Source organism: Hippoglossus hippoglossus, chromosome 8, assembly GCF_009819705.1.
Source record: "Hippoglossus hippoglossus isolate fHipHip1 chromosome 8, fHipHip1.pri, whole genome shotgun sequence".
NCBI classification, from domain to species: domain Eukaryota; kingdom Metazoa; phylum Chordata; class Actinopteri; order Pleuronectiformes; family Pleuronectidae; genus Hippoglossus; species Hippoglossus hippoglossus.
This window is the reverse complement of record NC_047158.1, coordinates 8,876,550-8,893,581: the sequence shown is the minus strand read 5'-3', so window position 1 is coordinate 8,893,581 and position 17,032 is coordinate 8,876,550. Positions and strand designations below refer to the sequence as shown.

Sequence of the window (17,032 nt, the reverse complement as noted above, 5' to 3'; positions counted from 1 at the left end):
ATCTTCCTCCTGCTCCTCCTCCTCCTCCTCATGCTCCCGCTGCAGCTCTGTGGGCTACATGATCCAAGAGAGGCGGAACAAAGCCGGAAGTTCAGTCCTTCTTGTTCAAAATAAAAGCACTATCTGTCAACAAATCAAGTTTCAAGTTGTAGGTTAACACAGGCTCAATAAAAAGTGTTGGACGAGAGGAGAAGGCCAGCCAAACTTTGCAATAAGAGCAAAGTCACAGAGAAAACAAAGTAAAAAATATAACATTTCAATAAAGTTCAATCTAGAAAAATTGTGTAAACTGTTTGGTTTCTCTATATTTGAACTGAATTGAATACCATTTTTATTTGTTCATTTTTTTGTCATGGATTTTGTGAAGCACTTTGTTACTTATTTAGATAAGTGCGATTCAAATAAAGTTATTATCTTTATTCTAATTTTTATTTTATTATAATTAGTAGTAAAAAACTAATACAATAGAGGATACAAGTGTCAATCCAAAGTGGGATGTGTATTCTCTATAAGTGTATGTATATATAAGTCCTTGTACATTTTTCAAAGGCATGTAAACAAACCCTTTATTACAACTTTTGTGTTATCAATAATTTATTGCAACTTCCATGTATTCTTGCTTTATTTTTTATTGTTGATGCATTAAATTCCTTATGTTATACTCAGTTTTTTTATTTTAGTTTATGCTTAAATTCTATATAACAGACATAGTATTTGGTAGATAGTTAAATTTCCCTGCATGAGATCAAAAGACTTTATCTTATCCTGAAGGTTATGGTTCAGAAACTTTGCTTTAGGCTCCTGGCCCTTATAGAAATGTTTGCATCACATTCATTATCTGAAACTTTAACAACCGTCGCAGCTATTTTTAGTAGGGATCACAGAACAAAACATTATTTCAACAATATTTTTTTCCTTAAGCTGTTTTGACGGCTTTTATTTTGTAACCGGTAACCAGAAGTACTTCATCTTTTTTCCAGCACACTTTACTTAAGTCGATCGTCCCAAAAACTTGCTGCGGTTCCTCTCTCTGCACTTCAGCCGCATCCCCCTCGCTGGCAGACCGTCCCTGAGCCGTGCGAGCTTCCGCAGTCACCGTCACATTTTCCGGATGGATCTGGTCAGACCCTCGGTGCTGTTCCTCCTCCACGTCCTCTCCGTGAAATGCAGCCACGAGCCGTTAGTGGACGTTGAAGTGGATCGGTACCACATCCCCAAGGTTTGTTCTCGGGAGGTTCAGACAGAGGATTTCGTCCGTTATCACTTTAACGGTACTTTATTTGCGGACGGGAAGAAGTTTGACTCCAGGTGAGAATGCGACATTTAATACAACTCAGTCCAGACCGCTTTCATAAATACTGCAAAACTTACTCTGCGTGCTTTTTTTTTTTTTTTAACGAAGAATGTTTAAACTCAGGAAGGAGCAGTAACTGTAACGCTTCAAAGGAACATCAAAGCAACAAAATAACGCGAAAGTACTGCTTCAGTTGTGTGTATTGATATGAACTGTCCCTCTTACAGAAATGGTTAAGTTTTCAGTGCATATTAAAATGCACAGTATAGCGTCATGGATGCACAAGCTGCGGTACACACAGGCATGCTCAACCTTACGAATGGGATGGATGTAAATTCAGACACGATTCACTGCAGCTGAGATAACAGCTGCAGACGTGTCAGCAACATGGATTCATTTATCTGTGAAGGTGCAATCATCCATAGATCAGTCCAGCCCGGTGTCCCCTCAGATTAACATCAAAATGCTGGACTTTGGTTTTATTCACAAATGAATTGTGGGTAGTTTTGTTAAGCTCGCAGAAATGTGTCACCTCGCGACAAACAAGCCTGTACATGTGGAGTTTTTGGCTGATGCTCATGTCGTGGGGGGGTCAAAATTCCAATGCCGGTATATCCACTGACGATAAAAGAATTGCAGTTATTACTAAAATGTAGTTATCAAACCCTTGTGACAAAGAAATGTAAGTGATGGTTGATATTTTACAGTTTAACGATACATTTTTAGCATAAAGAAAAAACTGATACAGCCAAATAAACAGAAATCTAATTTCTTTAAGCAAAATGTAACCACAATTTTTTTTCTTTTTTGCAATGTTTATTCTGTAAAATAAAAGTTTTCTTGTCTTTGAAAGACTCATGTCGGCTCTCATATAAATAGTGAATCATAATAAAGCCATGGACGGATGGTTTTATCTTTATCACTCCTAACCCTAACCCTATTGTTGTTAGGGTTACATTACAGAAAATAAATAATACAGGACAAAAATACGTTGGAATACTTTGAAATCGCAAAGAAATATAAATGGTAAGTATTTATATAGAGCTTTTCTAGTCCTGATGACTTCTCAAAGCACTTTCCAGTTTTACATTCACCCATTCACACAGTCATTCATACAGTGCATCTTGGGGTTCTGTGTTTTGCCCAAGCTCACTTTGTCATGCAGGAAGGGGCAGACTGGCATCGAACCGCCGACCTTCCTGTTAGAGGACGACCGCTCTAAGCGCTGAGTCACAGTCGCCCCTAAAAACAATTCAAGTTTCTTTGTCCTCTAATATCCAGTTGACCCAGGGCTTGTTTAAAAACTCACCAGTTGATGGGACCAAGGATCTGAAGTATCTGTTAGATTTGTTCCTCCTGAGGAAAGTGTACGTCCTCCCTGATGACAGGACACACAACTCTAGGTTAAGAGCGTGTTCAGTGGCCTTTGCCGTCTGAGTGACACAAACTGCATAAACATGGCCGAGGTTATTCAAGTCCATTTTCAGGAGTGATCTGTAGACATTAAATCCCCTCAAGTTAAGAGATGCGGTTGGTGCGGATGGAACATTGGATGCTGATATTCTGGTTATATAAAAAGTTCTTGGCATCACGTATTGAGCCTGAAGAACAACACTTGAAGTCTTTTTTTCCCAGGATTCATACTGTTCTGATAGTTCTACCTCACATTGTTTCTCACTGACCTCTCCCTTTACCATCTACAGTCATGACCGAGGCAAAGCCTTCATCAGCCAGGTGGGCCTGGGCAGACTCATCACAGGGATGGACCGTGGTCTTCAGGGCATGTGCGTCAACGAACGCAGGAAGATCACGATCCCCCCGCACTTGGCCTTCGGGAGCATAGGAACTGGTGGGACAAAGACGGCCGCAGATGCCGTCACTGCACTTTCCTGTTGACCTTTACCTGTGCTAATGAGGATCTGCGCTTGTCTTGACAGGTGGTGTAATCCCTGCTGATGCCGTGTTGGTGTATGACGTTCTTCTGCTGGACATCTGGAACACCGAGGACAAGGTCCTGATCCGCACCCTCCACAAACCCGCGAGCTGCAACCGCTCCACTGTGGCATCAGACTTTGTCCGTTACCACTATAACGGCACCCTGCTGTCCGGTGAGGCCTTTGACTCCAGGTGAGACCAAACACGTCCTGCACTTACAATTACGTCCTGTCGGAGTCTGTGCTTCTCTCAACAACTTTGACCTGTGTTTGATTCAGTTACTCGAGGAATACAACCTATGACACCTACTTGGGACAGGGCGACCTCATCAAAGGTATGGACGAGGGTCTCCTGGGCATGTGTGTTGCTGAGAGACGGATCGTCATCGTCCCACCCTTCCTGGCGTATGGAGAGAATGGCTCTGGTACTAAATCATTTTATTAATATGGCTGTGGCTTGTGTCTGAACATTTTTATTTGACCTAACAATAATTTCAGAGGCCATACTAACCTGTTATAATGTTGCTTTTGTTTTTAGACGTTTAATTGTAATTTTTCTTACATACAGTAACTACAATTTTGAATGAATTCATGTTTAAACAGTCTTTGACAAGGATTTAGCTTTTGCATTTGTTGGGTGTTAATTGTGGTTTCAGAGCCTTGTTGAAGCACTATGCAACTTTTTTTAAAGCAGCAACTCTTCTGGTTCAAGTTGTCGGGGATCATAAGGAATATCCTCCGTCAGCTCAGGGAGTGGAACCACGTAGTCAGAGTTAATCAATCCGACATGGAGCTCTACAGAATTAATCACCATGTGTGGCTGTAGAGGGCGCTGTTACACAGTAAAAATTGCACAGTGTTGCTTTAATCATAAGTAATATAAAACAATTCTTCATTAAAATATGCCGAAACAACTAGATCTATGTTATACAGTATATTTTGTTGAATTGTGTACTTTCATCATCCAAAATATTCCCAACAAACCCAGATAGAGGGACGTTTCATTTTGGCCCCTTTTAATCGTGTCATATCTGCTTTACTCGTGGCTCTACTGCCTCTGCTATAACCTCCAGGGCAAAAAAACATATAATGAAGGAAAACACACAGTTAGCCATTTTGCCAGTTAGGCAGTCAGCTGTTTTTTCCACTGATTGTATTGGTTACTCATAATGCATCACGATTACTGATTGACATTTGGTGTGAATAGAACTTTAACACATAAACTCCTCCCTGAACAAACTTTGTGCCTAAGTTTGCGTCAGGTAGATTTTCATCGGCAATTGCGGTGAACACAACTCCCATGATCCCACACTGCTTCACTACATCATCAGACTAGGTCTTCTGTTTTCATTGAAAGACCCCTACCTACTTTTAAAGAAGGCAGCCACTGGTTTCACTTCACCTCTGTAAAGCTATATTAAGCATATTTGACTAGAACAGACCTGCAGCTCTTTGCTTTTTTTTTTGCATAAACAGGAACTACGGTGCCTCCTCAGGCCACACTGGTGTTCGAGGTGCTGCTGGTTGACTTGTTCAACCCCAAGGACGACCTGATAGTGGAGGTGAAGGAGGCGCCCAAGGGCTGCACCCGCAGGACCGTGACGGGCGATTACATCCGCTACCACTACAACGGCACCTTCCAGGACGGCACGGCCTTCGACTCCAGGTAAACCCGGGATTTCTCCGCTGTCAGAAAGCGATGTAAGTAAAAATGAAAGCTGACTGTCACTCTTCTCTCGGCAGCTACCAGCGTAACAGCACTTACAACACGTACGTTGGGAAGGGATATGTGATCCAAGGGATGGACAAGGCACTGCAGGGGCTGTGCATGGGAGAGAAGAGGAGGATTACTGTTCCTCCTCACATGGCGTACGGCGAAGACGGAGTTGGTGAGTTTGATTGACTTTCGGACTGGCACAACAAACCACTAAGCCTTATTTAGGTTTGTAACACTGCCCTGTTTATGTATTTATTCGTCTGCCTGTAGGAGACATCATCCCTGGCTCTGCCGTTCTCGTCTTTGAAATTCACGTCATCGATTTCCACAACCCCAAAGACACGGTTAAGATTAAAGTTACCCACAAGCCTCAGGACTGCAATTTGATGAGTGAGGCTGACGACCTGATTCAGTATCGTTACAACTGCTCCCTGATGGACGGCACCCTGCTGTACTCCTCGTGAGACCCCTCTGCTGTTCACTCTGCTACACTGCATCCTCCTCCTCCCAGTTCATGCATGTAATCATCACTGGCTCCCTTGTCTGACAGATTTCAGTGGCCCTAGAACTGCAAATATCATGCGTGTCCATGGCAACAGCATGTAGGGTTGCATGGCTCAAGGTTTTGATATACGTGGGAACGTTTTTTAATTTAGTTTTGGTTTTAATGTGGAAATGAGTGGTAACATGTCACACGTCACTTTACAGGGACCATTACGAATCACCTTCCATCACGACTCTCGGAGCAAACAAGGTGATTCATGGTCTGGAGGAAGGCTTGCGTGGCATGTGCGTGGGTGAAAGGAGGAAGGTGGTCGTTCCTCCCCACTGGGGACACGGTGAAGATGGAGGTCAGTCATTGGATCTGTGTAGATTACATCCTGCACACACTTTTTTTCTTTTCACCCTGAGTCACAGTTTCTCCCCTCTGTCTCGTGGTTCTCTCCAGCCGGAGGAGTCCCCAAGAGCGCTGTGCTCTTCTTTGAGCTGGAGCTGGTGGAGCTGCAGAAGGGAGTGCCCGAGGGCTACATGTTCGTGTGGCTGGGAAACGGGCCCGACCCCCTCTTTCCTGCTATGGACCTCAACGGTGACAAAGAGGTCCCTCTAGAGGAGGTACGCAGACGAGCAGGGTTCAGTCTAACAATTGCACTGCTGAATTTACGCTCAATGGGTATCAGCAGACAACCAAAGTTGTTTTAACAAACAGCAAAATAATTCTAACTTTTATTTTCTCCAGTTCTCCTCCTTCATTATGATACAAGTGAAAGAAGGCAAAGGCCGACTCCGGCCAGGGGTCGACACAGACAGCATCATTAAGGACATATTCAACAACCAGGACCGAAATGCAGATGGGAAGATCGTAGAAGACGAGCTGAAAGAGCAGGCGGAGGAACCAGTGACACGAGATGAGCTTTAAAAGGGAACGTTCAGTATTTTGAGTGGTGGCCTGGGGTCACACTGTTGTCTTAGCAACTGTTGTGCAGTCATTTTTAAGGATGTTTCGGATAATGAAACACTTTTTGTCCTTAAGGCATCAAAGTTTGCTTTTCTAGATGCTATTAAAACATCTGAATGACATCCCACAGCTGCTGCAGCAGATCCACATTTACAACACGAGAAAATATTAGAATTCACAGGGTCGGTATGTCACGTACATGAAAGGTGTAATTGAAAATGTGAAAGAGAGAAATATCTGTAATGGAAATATGTTCAACTCCAAGAGGCCCATTTTACTTTCAAAACTACCCAACAAACATTTGGGCGTGGCTGATCTTCCAGAAGACACCATGTTATATAAATTTGTAGCCAATATTGAGCCTGACATTCACTTGATATAAAAATGATTAAAACCACTGGTTGTACAGGTAGTTGTTGTTGAAAACTTGTTGCTAGTTTGTATAGTAATAGAAATTGTATAATAAACATTTATATTACAGAATACCTTGTGCGACATAAAATAAACGGTTTTATAAAAAAAAAAAAAAAGAGACATCTTCCTTTTGTCTAGTCACTCTGTTCATGCACCTGTGAATCAGTTCAATCTAGTGGTCTCCTTTTAAAATAAAAACATGAAACCGAAACAGATGAAATAACATTTTATTTCAAACAAGTTGCAACATCTGCCAGGGAAATGAGTTTGGACAAAACAACCCAAGACTCACGGCACAAATGACGGAAAACAAAGTCTGTCTTTGTTGACTTCTCAACTCTAAAATGTTTAACGGTTTTAAGAAACTTTTTGTTGGAGTGCTTTAAACTGTTTTACAGTTTAAAGGTGAAATCACGTGAAACCCAAAAAATGTTTCACGCTTTTCTGGAGGTAGCAGTCAGTTCTCACAAATAATTACTGAACTCAGATATTAAATATTATAAAGTCTGGATATTTCTGGTCACCTAGAATAAAATTTGTCATCGTGCACCATGTGGTGCACATCGTGCACCACACTGTGGTGTTATACAGTACTAAAGAAACAAGGATTTATTGAAAATTACAACCTGTATTGTACGTTTGACTATATAACCAGAACCTAGAAGACGTGGCAGAGACAACACATGGAATATCTCATATAAAAAGCATCAAGTTTCAGGTTAAAATTAGCTGAAAATAGTTTTATTGCAGGAGGCTGGAAACTGATTTCAAGCCAGATGTTTAACACTGTTGTGTTTGTTTTTCTTTCCCTTATATTTCCTATATGAAAACCAGAACAGTCTGACAACCAATCGTCCCTAAAACAAGTAGAAAACAGCACCCATCACCGAAAACACACACTGAACATGCTGCACTGGGCGTAGACAGTGCATTTCTGGCTTCCACCATAAACAAACATTATGGTCGAAAAGGAGCACAACTATAAACACGAGGGGAAGGACAAGAATATAAAGGGTGACGTGGTGTTTGTGAGCTGTGGAAGTCAACTGGACCTTGTACAGCGATATGTGGTATCCCAGACTCGTTCACAAAAGTGTGTAACTTTTAGTAAAGTAAAAACCAGTATAACCATTCTTAGTTGGCTTGTCGATAACATCTGGAGATGGGCTTCTTCGTCTTATGGCACCAGAGAGCCCCCCGCTGGCCAGAGGACAACAAACGCTCAGTTCTCAGTTCACTTGTTGCCAGTGAGGTAGAGCAGTACAGCATTAGGAACTTCCAGGGTTTCATCTTTTATCAGCACAATGTCATATGAGTCCAAGTATGACTGCTTCCTCTCCTCCACCTGGAAAACAAACAAACAAGTGTGTATCAAAATGACCTTTTTCCACTGGTCAAATCCTCTAAAACCCACTAACATCTGGCCTTTGTCTTCGATGGGAATGGATACAATCACCATTCACTCACGGGTCAAATGACTCTACAGTAGACATGGGTTTTTAAATCAGCAATGATGGAAGGACAACACTTGAGTGAGCGCGCTTATTTGTAAAGCCAGTGAGGTGAGAGAGAACCTCAGTGCATTCATGACGTCGAACATAATTTCGGTGTAAAAGAGGTATATAGCTTTACCATGGTAAAATGTTTGTGTCAGCTATGTGAGGGTAGATGTGAACATATTCATATGCGCTTCATCTCAGGCTGACAGATACAAAATATTGTTTTCCAGTCAATTTGATGAACAGGAGTGTTTGTGTGTTTTTTTTATTTACCTTGTCGTTGAGGAACCCGATCTTGAGGAGGTTCTCCATGTCCTGCACCCCGTCAGCCATGGTCAGATCTCCCAGAGAGTCCCCCATCAGCACCACATTAGGTCGCGTCCGCAGCTCCTGGAAGTGGCCGGTGTTGAGCAGAGCGCCTTCCCTTTTATTGTAGATGTGGATCAGCACTCCCTTGAAGGCTTTCAATACTCCCTGTGGAAGCACACAAAGACAAAGTCTCCATCATCTTAAACCTCATCGCTGCCGCGTGGGGGTTAGATTGTTTGTATGTGGTGTCGCTACTCACGGATTCATCGAAGTCCATGTAGTTGGAGAAGACTTTGACGTTGGGGTGGAAGACCCCGGCCTGGCGAATCACCTCCTCCAGGACATCTCCTATTCCAGCAGAGAAGATGAGCAGAGGGATGCTGTGCTCATGCAGGTGATCAAAGAAGAGCTGGTAGCCCTCCCTGTGAAAACATCAAGTTACTATTACAGTTCAAAAGGTCTTAGTATATTTTTTACCTAAAAACTACAAAATGGACTAAGAGGAGGCAGGTTCACTGACCTCAGCATGGCCTCAGACTTCCGCACCACAATGGCCAACTTGTCTTTCCTGATCTCCTGCTGTACCAGGAGTTCATGGGCTTTGGTCCACCTGTCAGAGACAAAAGCAGAACAGTTTTATGAAGGCATGAAATTGCAGAAGATTTTGCTTTTACATTAAAAGGTGTTTTGAGATACTCACCACTCCACCATGAGGGGCAACTTCTCCGCTATTGACCGTGTAGAATCTATCTCTATGGGGTAGTATTTGTTGAGCAGGTCCTTCAGCTACAGGAGACGGGTAAATATTCAGGAACAAACATTCAGACAGGATGGAAAGATTTCACTCAAAAAGAGAAATAATCTTCAGTTGATGATTTCTTGTCATATTGTATCACATATTCCGACAGAAACACACGAACCCTGTTCCAGACAATATTTTTTTTAATTTATACCATTTTAATGCTTAAAAGATTTCTGGGCTTACTGAAATATATGCCACATTGCAGTGACAAAATAATGAGGAAGAAAGATTCAAGAGCATGAAGACTATTATAAGGGGGGCACAGGTTGCCATTCCATGTATCATCCCCTAGAGGGCAGTATTTGAGAGATATTTTAATAATCTGTATCAGTGATGTACTGCTTAATGTCTAGAAATGCAAATGAATTATACATAGTTGAACACATGCATCATTATTGATAACTTATATTTAATGATCCAGTATGTAAGATTTAGGTTAAAGGGATCTATTGGCAGAAATTGAATACAAAATAATCCTAGTGATGTTTTCACCAGTGTGTGATCATCAAAATTTTACAAATTGTTGTTTACTTTACTCTAGAATGGGCCCTTCATATTTAAATACTTTATTTTAAATGTTAAACTATTGCAGTTTTTATAGAATTAAGCAGTACGTCACTGATACAAATCATTAAAATATCTCACTTACACTTTTGTGTGACAATCAATTTGTTAATTCATATTCAAATATATTTACATCTACAGAGGCTGTCGTGTTTTTTACAGTAACCCAGACAGGACAAACTATACATTTTTTATGACAACTGAAGGCTACCATGAGGTGAGGGGTATTCAGCTGCAATATGCAACTTCACCATTAGATGTCACTAAATTCTACACACTGAACCTTTAAGCATTAGTTTCGAGGAAATTTCCAAAACATAATAGTTTAGCAAAAGTCCTGGAGTGTTTCAACTCCATGCCATTACACAATGAAGCATGATCTGTTCCAGTTTTAAATAGGAAAATAACTATATTCTTAAATGGCCTGTTCTACAGGGTGTGTACTTTATGTAGTAAATTGTTATAGCAACATTATCTTCTGTAAAAAATTGCTCAGTATTGCAACACAAGCATGGATCATTACACGTTTAAACATAAACTACATGTTTCGTGCAAGTTTAGTCAAATGCACCGTCCCAACCAATAGTAATCCTGCTTCCATCTCACCTTTACTTTGCAGTCATCTGTGATAAGCATGCTGTTGTCAAGAATATCTGCAAACAAATGAAACAACGTTCAGTCACAAACCAACTTATGTAAGCAAGACAACCGCCACACCCAAAAACCCCACAGCTGGACTTACTGTGACACGTTGGGCACCTTTTGCCGTTGTGTGCAAACCGTGTTAGGGTCATGTCAAAATCTGAGATCACCTGTGTTTGTTAGAGGAAAGAGTGTATTATAAAAAAATGCGTTAGTGTTTTATCTAATGAACAGATTCTGTTGCAGAGAACAGGGTGTGTGTACCTGCACGGTGTTGGAGCCAGCCTTCACCATGGACTCTAGGATTTCCTGCACCCTCTCTGGGTCCTTCATGCACACCGACGGGTTGGACAGCTCCGGGATCTTAGTGAGGGGAAGTGAGTCCAGGAGAAAGAGGGACACTGTCATTACAAAAAAATGTGTCACGTTGGAATTGTTTATTTTTGCGTCAAGCTAGCCGACCGGTCAGGCGCTAGCATCAGATTGAATAGCGCACTATTTTAGCTAGCGTACTTCCTGCGTACAATACACTTCCAAAACACACACGAGTCACAGAACTAATAATGTCATAAATATTTCAGCGTGTTATAATGAGCTCGCATACAGCTAGCAAACAAAGAGAAGCCAGCTAGCTGACCTCATTACAGTGAGTAAACCCAGCTCAGCTAGCTGGTAAACATGCACGTGAAGTAGCGTGTCTTCTTCCCGGTGTGAGGGATTCACGGTGACACAGAAACTTTACTGGAGCTTTTTACCATTTTTCTTGAGTCGTGTTATCGGCTTGTTAAAGGTTAGTTTGACTGAACGCTTGTCATCGGTGGTCAGTCCTCGTTGATGTGGAACCTGGGCACCATCTGAGTGTTAGCCTCAACGGGTCCTGCTGCCTTCCGGTACACTCGGGAGAGCGCACAACTCATTGGCAAAACAAATCAGAAAACAGTCTTCAAAATGACTTTACCAAAGATCATTTATAAGTTATGACAAAAAACAAATATGACGGTGTCACTTGTTCCAGCATGGATAAAAACACTTCAAGTATTGATTTCGTTTTGTGTTGTTTGTTAGATTTCCGAGGCAAAGAGGAGCACTTGAAGGCAGCACTACTACTTGTATAACTTGAGGGTGGGACGGTGTGAACTCTTCCCCCTGAGGCAAAGCCACGGATACAAGGTTCCTACTTGCTCCTTTCTCTGCGGGACCATGAACTAACACTGGTAAGGGAACCAAAACAGGCTCTAGTTCATGTATAAAGTATAAATAGATCAACCATTAAAAAATACCACATAATGGTGGGTAGCTTCTATTATAACAGCTAACACTGTGGGACTTAGATCATTTAACTGTGTTTCAGCAGGTATAATTCACAAGAAGTATTACTAAGAATGCAAGAATACACTATATGCGCAGCAATCTGTCTTACAAAACAACTTTTATTGCAAGTGATGACATTAGCATTTCTTACATCCAATATTAATTACACAATGTCAGACTTATCACATGCAAAGTAAATTAAACAGCCTATACCACTCAATAGTTGCAGTGCTATTTGTGTTGGTCATGATGTGGAAATGAATATCATTTCTGCACTCTGTAACCTCATGGACACGGACAGTGGAAACTTCTGAATGTCAGTCACAACACATTTCTATAGCAACCCCCTTTTTTTTACGCCTGTAATTTTTGTTTTAAAGTCTCTTTTCTTTGGCGGGTAAAGGGAGACCACAGGACAGAACAGAACAGAACAGAGTGGATCTCTGATATACACTCAGCTGGTATTGAAGTACAAGAACACAAGGTTGTGCAAGACATTTAATGTAGGGAAAGAAATCAGCAAATCATAAACATGTTCTTTTTCTTCTTTCAAAAACAAAATCAAACCTTACTGGCTGAAAGCTGGCTAAGACATTTCCAGAATACAATCACCTTGTCTGATATGAAACAAATAAAACAAGCAAATTCAAAGTGCAGTGGCAACTTAAATCCCTACGCTTCTGTAAGACTTTAACAATTACATGTCGAAAAGTGCAGTTCGAGAGAAGCTTTTTGCCGTTCTCTGCAGGGCGACAACGCAAAACCCCACATATCATACACAATACACACCCCCTGCACTCACACACATACACGTTTTCCATGGACCTTTCTTGAACGAATGAGAACACACCAATTATCAAACTTACAAAGTGCAAACAAAAGGAATGATTAAGCCATTTCTAATAACTGGTGCTTAATGCAGAGGCCAAATATTAGGTTTCAGTTTTGCAGTAACTCAAAGGAATGATTTCATCACATCTTTTCATGACAGTTCTCTCATCATTTCACCGCCTTCGAAACCCGGAGAGACATTTGTAGTGTTCGAGTGCTAGAAGAGCAACAGAAATGACAGAAATATACACTGTACAACAGTTGAAGAGAAACTGCAATCTAACGGCAAACTAGTCTACAGGACTTAAAGATCAACAGCCTCTGGGAATCATATTTTGTTAAGTTGTCCAGGCTGCACAGCAACAAGCGGAGCCATTCTAGTAGAGCAACTATGATAAAAGTAAGACTGATGAGGAGATTGTCACAGTGTTACAGTGGAATGAGACTTCATTAAGCGACTTAGGACTGAATGCAGAGGAACGCAGTAATTTGTTATGTCACATAGCCTTCCAAGGACAGGAATGTAAAATATCCATATAAATGTTTACATATACAGCTTTATACTATTAAACAGCATCTATACCAACATACTTGACAAAAGGATATTTAGTTGTTGGCTGTTAAATAACACTCTTATTCACATGTTTACATCCGCCGTGTCCCCCCTCACAGACCACCAGCTGGTCAGCACATGCCTGCCCACCTATTCCATGGCTTTCTATAAATCAGCCATTTACACAACACAGTATGAGAGCAGATGGACAGAGTTTAGAATGAGGAAATGCAGTATGAGAGCGACACAAGACCCACTGTGGCGTGTTATGTACAAATAGAGGGTCGATGGTGATGGTTGCGAGAGCATGGTTCGGTGGTTGGTTTGCAGGAAATCTTCAGACAGAACCGTGAGGTTCTTGAATGGAGCAGCAGACGTGGACCCGCTCAACATTCAATCTGTGACTGGAGCTGCCGGCGCAGGGTGAGGGTGCGCCGGTGAAGCTGCTGCATCTGCTGCATACGATCTCGCTGGCGGGCCAAGTTCTGGGGCATGGGGTAGCGCTGGCAGCCGTACAGGAAACGGTAGGGGATGCGGACATGGCATGCGGTGGCTCGGCAGCGAGGCTGAGGCATGGGCGGCAGCAGCATCCAGCGCTTTCTCTCGGCACAGTAGCGGTAAGCCTCTTTGCGGTACTGCTTGTCCACGTCGTCGCTGTTCTTCCAGCCTCCGATGATGAAGACGTCCTCATCGAAGTGGCAGATGGCTGCCCCCTCGATGCTGGTAACCTCTGGTGGCAGGCTCTCCAGGATCTCATCAGAGATGCGCAAGCTGATCTTCTGCTTGGCAACCTCATCCCGCACCGTGTAGCTCTTGGGGCAGCAGGAGGCCGTGTGGTAGAAGTTAGTGGGGGCCACGGCCATCTGGAAGATGCAGTAGTTGTCAATAAGAGGCAGGGAGTCGACATCCTGCCACTGGCGGCTCTCCGTGTCGTAACGTGTGGTCACCGTCTTCAGTCCATCGTCATTATCTGTATCGACAGGTGTGCGTGCCGTGATATACACATAGCGGTCCTCCACACTCACCGCCTTCACATCCCGTAGGATTTTGGGGGCAGCTTCCAGATTGTGCCACTTGTCTTGCTCGGGCTCGTACACACTGACATCTTTAAAACCTGGACTGAAGTTGCCATGGCCACCGATGCTGTACAGGATATCCTTGATGCAGGTGAGGCCAAAGGAATGCTTGCGTGTGGTCAAGTTGCTCACCTGCTCCCAGGTGTTACGATTGGGATTGTACCGCTCCACCGTCTTGGCAAAGCCCGGCTCCATAGAACCGGCTACGTAGACGTGGGACTCTGTGGCAGCGATAGCGTGACCGTCCAGGTGGTTGTGGATGTGCGGCAGGTTGACCCAACGGTCCTCGTAAATGAAGTAGCCGACACACTCGCTCAGGTAGTCCCCCCCTTCTGACACGCCGCCTACAACCATGATAACGTCCATGTTCTGGCCAAAGCGAGGCTGAAAGGAGGCCATGTGGGAGGACCAGAGCTCCATATCAGCTGACTTGAGGTTTTCAAAACGAATAGCGTGGCCCTCCACTGCCTCGGACACCAGCCGGAGACAGGCCTCGTTGGCGGCCACCAGGCGCTCATTCTTCACCACCCTGGTCAGGTAGGTGGGCTTGATTTGGGGCAGCCTCAGGAGGCGGAACAGCTCCTCAAAGTAGCGGCTCCGATCATCTGCGTTCTTCTGCACCCACTTCACCACCGCCTCAAACAGCACCTCCTCGGAGTCCACCGTGATCTCCGCGTCAGACAGCCAGTCGCGGACCAGGTGAAACGGCAGCGTGTAGAACTCCTCATCCTGGATCACCTTGTGGAAGTTGCGACGGATCATGTCCGCAGCCCGCAGAGCCAGCTGGTCCAGGGTGTACATGTGGGCCAGACTGTGCACGGCCACACAGTTGGTCAAGCTCAGCTTCTTCTTCAGGAACTCACCGCAGAAATCCTTCAGTTGCAGCAGCAGGAACCTAACATGGAACCAACAGAGAGAAATACAGTAGAGACCATGAACAGACCCTGATGAGTAGATACAATCATTCTGATTTGCCTGGTTAGGGGGCACACACAAACACAATTACACACACAACCCACACACACACACACACACACACACACACACACACACACACACACACACACACACACACAGTAAACAGCTAATACCTGTCAGCTAGCTCCAACACTTCATGTACATTACAGGTGCTCACGCGTATTTCCCCGGTGTACATGTACTGGATGACACTCTCCACAGTCTCCGCGTCCGGCCCCAGCTCGGAGCTCCACTCCTTCATCTCCACCCGCCCGGTCACAGACTCGGAGAACTGCCCTCCCAGCAGGGGGGTGAAGTAGTCGGTGGCCGCGGCCAGGACGGACCTGTGGGCAGAGAACTCGCAGCTCTGGACGCTCCCGCTGGCCGCCCCGCTGCTGAAGGCCAGCGTCACGTCGCAGAACAAGCCCTGCTTCCTCTGCTCGTTCTGCCGCCGCGACAGCTCCGAGCAGTGCGAGGAGGAGCTGAAGTCCTCGGCCTCTTCCGCGTCCCCGTCTCCTGCGAGGGCGCTGGGTGTGCCGCTGCCGCTGCTGCTGCTGCTGCTGCCGCTGCCGCTGCCGCCGCCGGCGCCGCCGCTGCTTCTGGTGGAGTCCTCCGGGTTGGGGGCCGCCGCTGCCATTGCGCTGCCGGCGCTGGAGGAGAGCAGTGCTGGGGAGAGAAGTGGACTAGAGGCGGAGAGGAGGCGACATACGCAGCCACACATACATGGAGTCAAAACAGACACGGACCCGGAAGCGCGTTTCTTCTTCGGCGTTTCACGTCGAGCGACTTAAAGGGGAACATACATGATGTCTGATTTACAACACATTCATCGGCACATTAATACCTGCGCGTTTATTATAATAACTCAATAATTATGAAAAATGGGCTCATTTTGTATTTATAATCAGGCAACAATTCGTACACACTACAAATGGCCGTGAGGGAGTCAGTAACGGAAGCTTCAGGAATCAACGAATAAGAACCTAACTTCCACTCGGTAAACAGACAGATTAAGTGACATGCGCAGTGGCTGAGAGGAGATGTTGACGTCTGCAGATGCAGAGCTGCTCTTTGCTCATGAGAGGAACTCACGGCTTCATGTGGTGGGTGAGGAGCTGGTGAGGAGGCCCAGAGGTCAGGCCCGCAGGCCCTGCACAGCCCGTACACTTAGATATATGTAGGCTGTGTTTATTTACAGTGGGGGGTATTTTAAATCCTTGTGATCCTGAGTAAAAAAACATTAAACCTTAAATGGTGCTTGGGTTTAATCGACCTCTTTCAAATTCTTACAAAAAATAAATATAAATATAATTGATTTAATTGATCTGAAACATCATGACCTTGGTTTATTTTGTGTTAAAATGAAATAAAAAAAAGAATAATGGAGTACACATGCTACACACTTATGTACGGAGCCCCTGAGATCCCAAAAGATTGTTTATTTTTTTATCTTGGGCGCACAAGTTATTATCTTGTGGGAACAAGTTACTATCTTGCCCACACAAAATAAATATCTTAATATTATTATATTATTAATTATTTTAAGATGTTATTATTTTAATCACTCAGATGCACACAACCACCAGATTTGTACCATAGCATGGTGAAAAGTCAGCTATTGAAGTTTTATTTTTCCCCTGAAAATGTGTCGCCTAGACAAAATGCACAATAGC

At 43.8% G+C, this 17,032-nt stretch overlaps 3 protein-coding genes across 6 annotated transcripts; 1 reads left to right on the top strand and 2 right to left on the bottom strand.

Annotated features, from left to right (window-relative positions):
- Nucleotides 1-995: 995 nt before the first annotated feature.
- Nucleotides 996-6,721, top strand: fkbp10a (FKBP prolyl isomerase 10a). Its single transcript, XM_034593881.1, has 10 exons — nucleotides 996-1,308; nucleotides 2,998-3,143; nucleotides 3,232-3,421; nucleotides 3,508-3,653; nucleotides 4,705-4,894; nucleotides 4,972-5,117; nucleotides 5,216-5,405; nucleotides 5,654-5,796; nucleotides 5,895-6,058; nucleotides 6,183-6,721. Exons 1-10 carry the CDS (start codon nucleotides 1,112-1,114, stop codon nucleotides 6,360-6,362), a joined length of 1,692 nt encoding a protein of 563 aa, XP_034449772.1. The 5' UTR covers nucleotides 996-1,111; the 3' UTR covers nucleotides 6,363-6,721.
- Nucleotides 6,722-7,026: 305 nt separating this feature from the next.
- LOC117766194 (cytosolic 5'-nucleotidase 3-like) lies at nucleotides 7,027-11,519 on the bottom strand. Of its 2 annotated transcripts, none has more exons than XM_034592986.1 (9): nucleotides 11,387-11,519; nucleotides 10,896-10,994; nucleotides 10,732-10,801; nucleotides 10,596-10,642; nucleotides 9,324-9,409; nucleotides 9,144-9,233; nucleotides 8,883-9,045; nucleotides 8,588-8,788; nucleotides 7,027-8,160 (listed from the first exon to the last, which is right to left on the bottom strand). In XM_034592986.1, the coding sequence occupies exons 1-9, from the start codon at nucleotides 11,387-11,389 to the stop codon at nucleotides 8,050-8,052; spliced, it is 870 nt and encodes a 289-aa protein (XP_034448877.1). In that variant the 5' UTR covers nucleotides 11,390-11,519; the 3' UTR covers nucleotides 7,027-8,049. The 2 variants fall into 2 exon arrangements, with proteins under 2 accessions (XP_034448877.1, XP_034448878.1); XM_034592987.1 differs by having other exon boundaries at nucleotides 11,269-11,500.
- A 522-nt stretch (nucleotides 11,520-12,041) lies between these two features.
- Nucleotides 12,042-16,336, bottom strand: LOC117766193 (kelch-like protein 11). 3 transcript variants are annotated; one of them, XR_004614681.1, is made up of 3 exons: nucleotides 15,494-16,336; nucleotides 12,251-15,297; nucleotides 12,042-12,219 (listed from the first exon to the last, which is right to left on the bottom strand). XR_004614681.1 is itself a non-coding variant. In XM_034592985.1 (3 exons), the coding sequence occupies exons 1-2, from the start codon at nucleotides 16,078-16,080 to the stop codon at nucleotides 13,713-13,715; spliced, it is 2,172 nt and encodes a 723-aa protein (XP_034448876.1). In that variant the 5' UTR covers nucleotides 16,081-16,336; the 3' UTR covers nucleotides 12,042-13,648; nucleotides 13,692-13,712. The 3 variants fall into 3 exon arrangements, 2 of the variants coding, with proteins under 2 accessions (XP_034448876.1, XP_034448875.1); XM_034592985.1 differs by having other exon boundaries at nucleotides 12,042-13,648; nucleotides 13,692-15,297; XM_034592984.1 differs by having other exon boundaries at nucleotides 12,042-15,297.
- Between the last annotated feature and the right edge of the window lie 696 nt (nucleotides 16,337-17,032).

Coding starts and splice junctions, on each gene's coding strand:
- fkbp10a (XM_034593881.1), top strand. CDS start 1,112: ATGGATCTGGTCAGACCCTCGGTGCTGTTCCTCCTCCACGTCCTCTCC. Junction 3,144..3,231: donor CTTCGGGAGCATAGGAACTG/GTGGGACAAAGA, acceptor TTGTCTTGACAG/GTGGTGTAATCCCTGCTGAT. Junction 5,797..5,894: donor GGGACACGGTGAAGATGGAG/GTCAGTCATTGG, acceptor GGTTCTCTCCAG/CCGGAGGAGTCCCCAAGAGC.
- LOC117766194 (XM_034592986.1), bottom strand. Junction 10,802..10,895: donor CTGGCTCCAACACCGTGCAG/GTACACACACCC, acceptor TAACAAACACAG/GTGATCTCAGATTTTGACAT. Junction 9,410..10,595: donor CAGATGACTGCAAAGTAAAG/GTGAGATGGAAG, acceptor CGTCTCCTGTAG/CTGAAGGACCTGCTCAACAA.
- LOC117766193 (XM_034592984.1), bottom strand. CDS start 16,080: ATGTGTGGCTGCGTATGTCGCCTCCTCTCCGCCTCTAGTCCACTTCTC. Junction 15,298..15,493: donor GTGTTGGAGCTAGCTGACAG/GTATTAGCTGTT, acceptor GTTCCATGTTAG/GTTCCTGCTGCTGCAACTGA.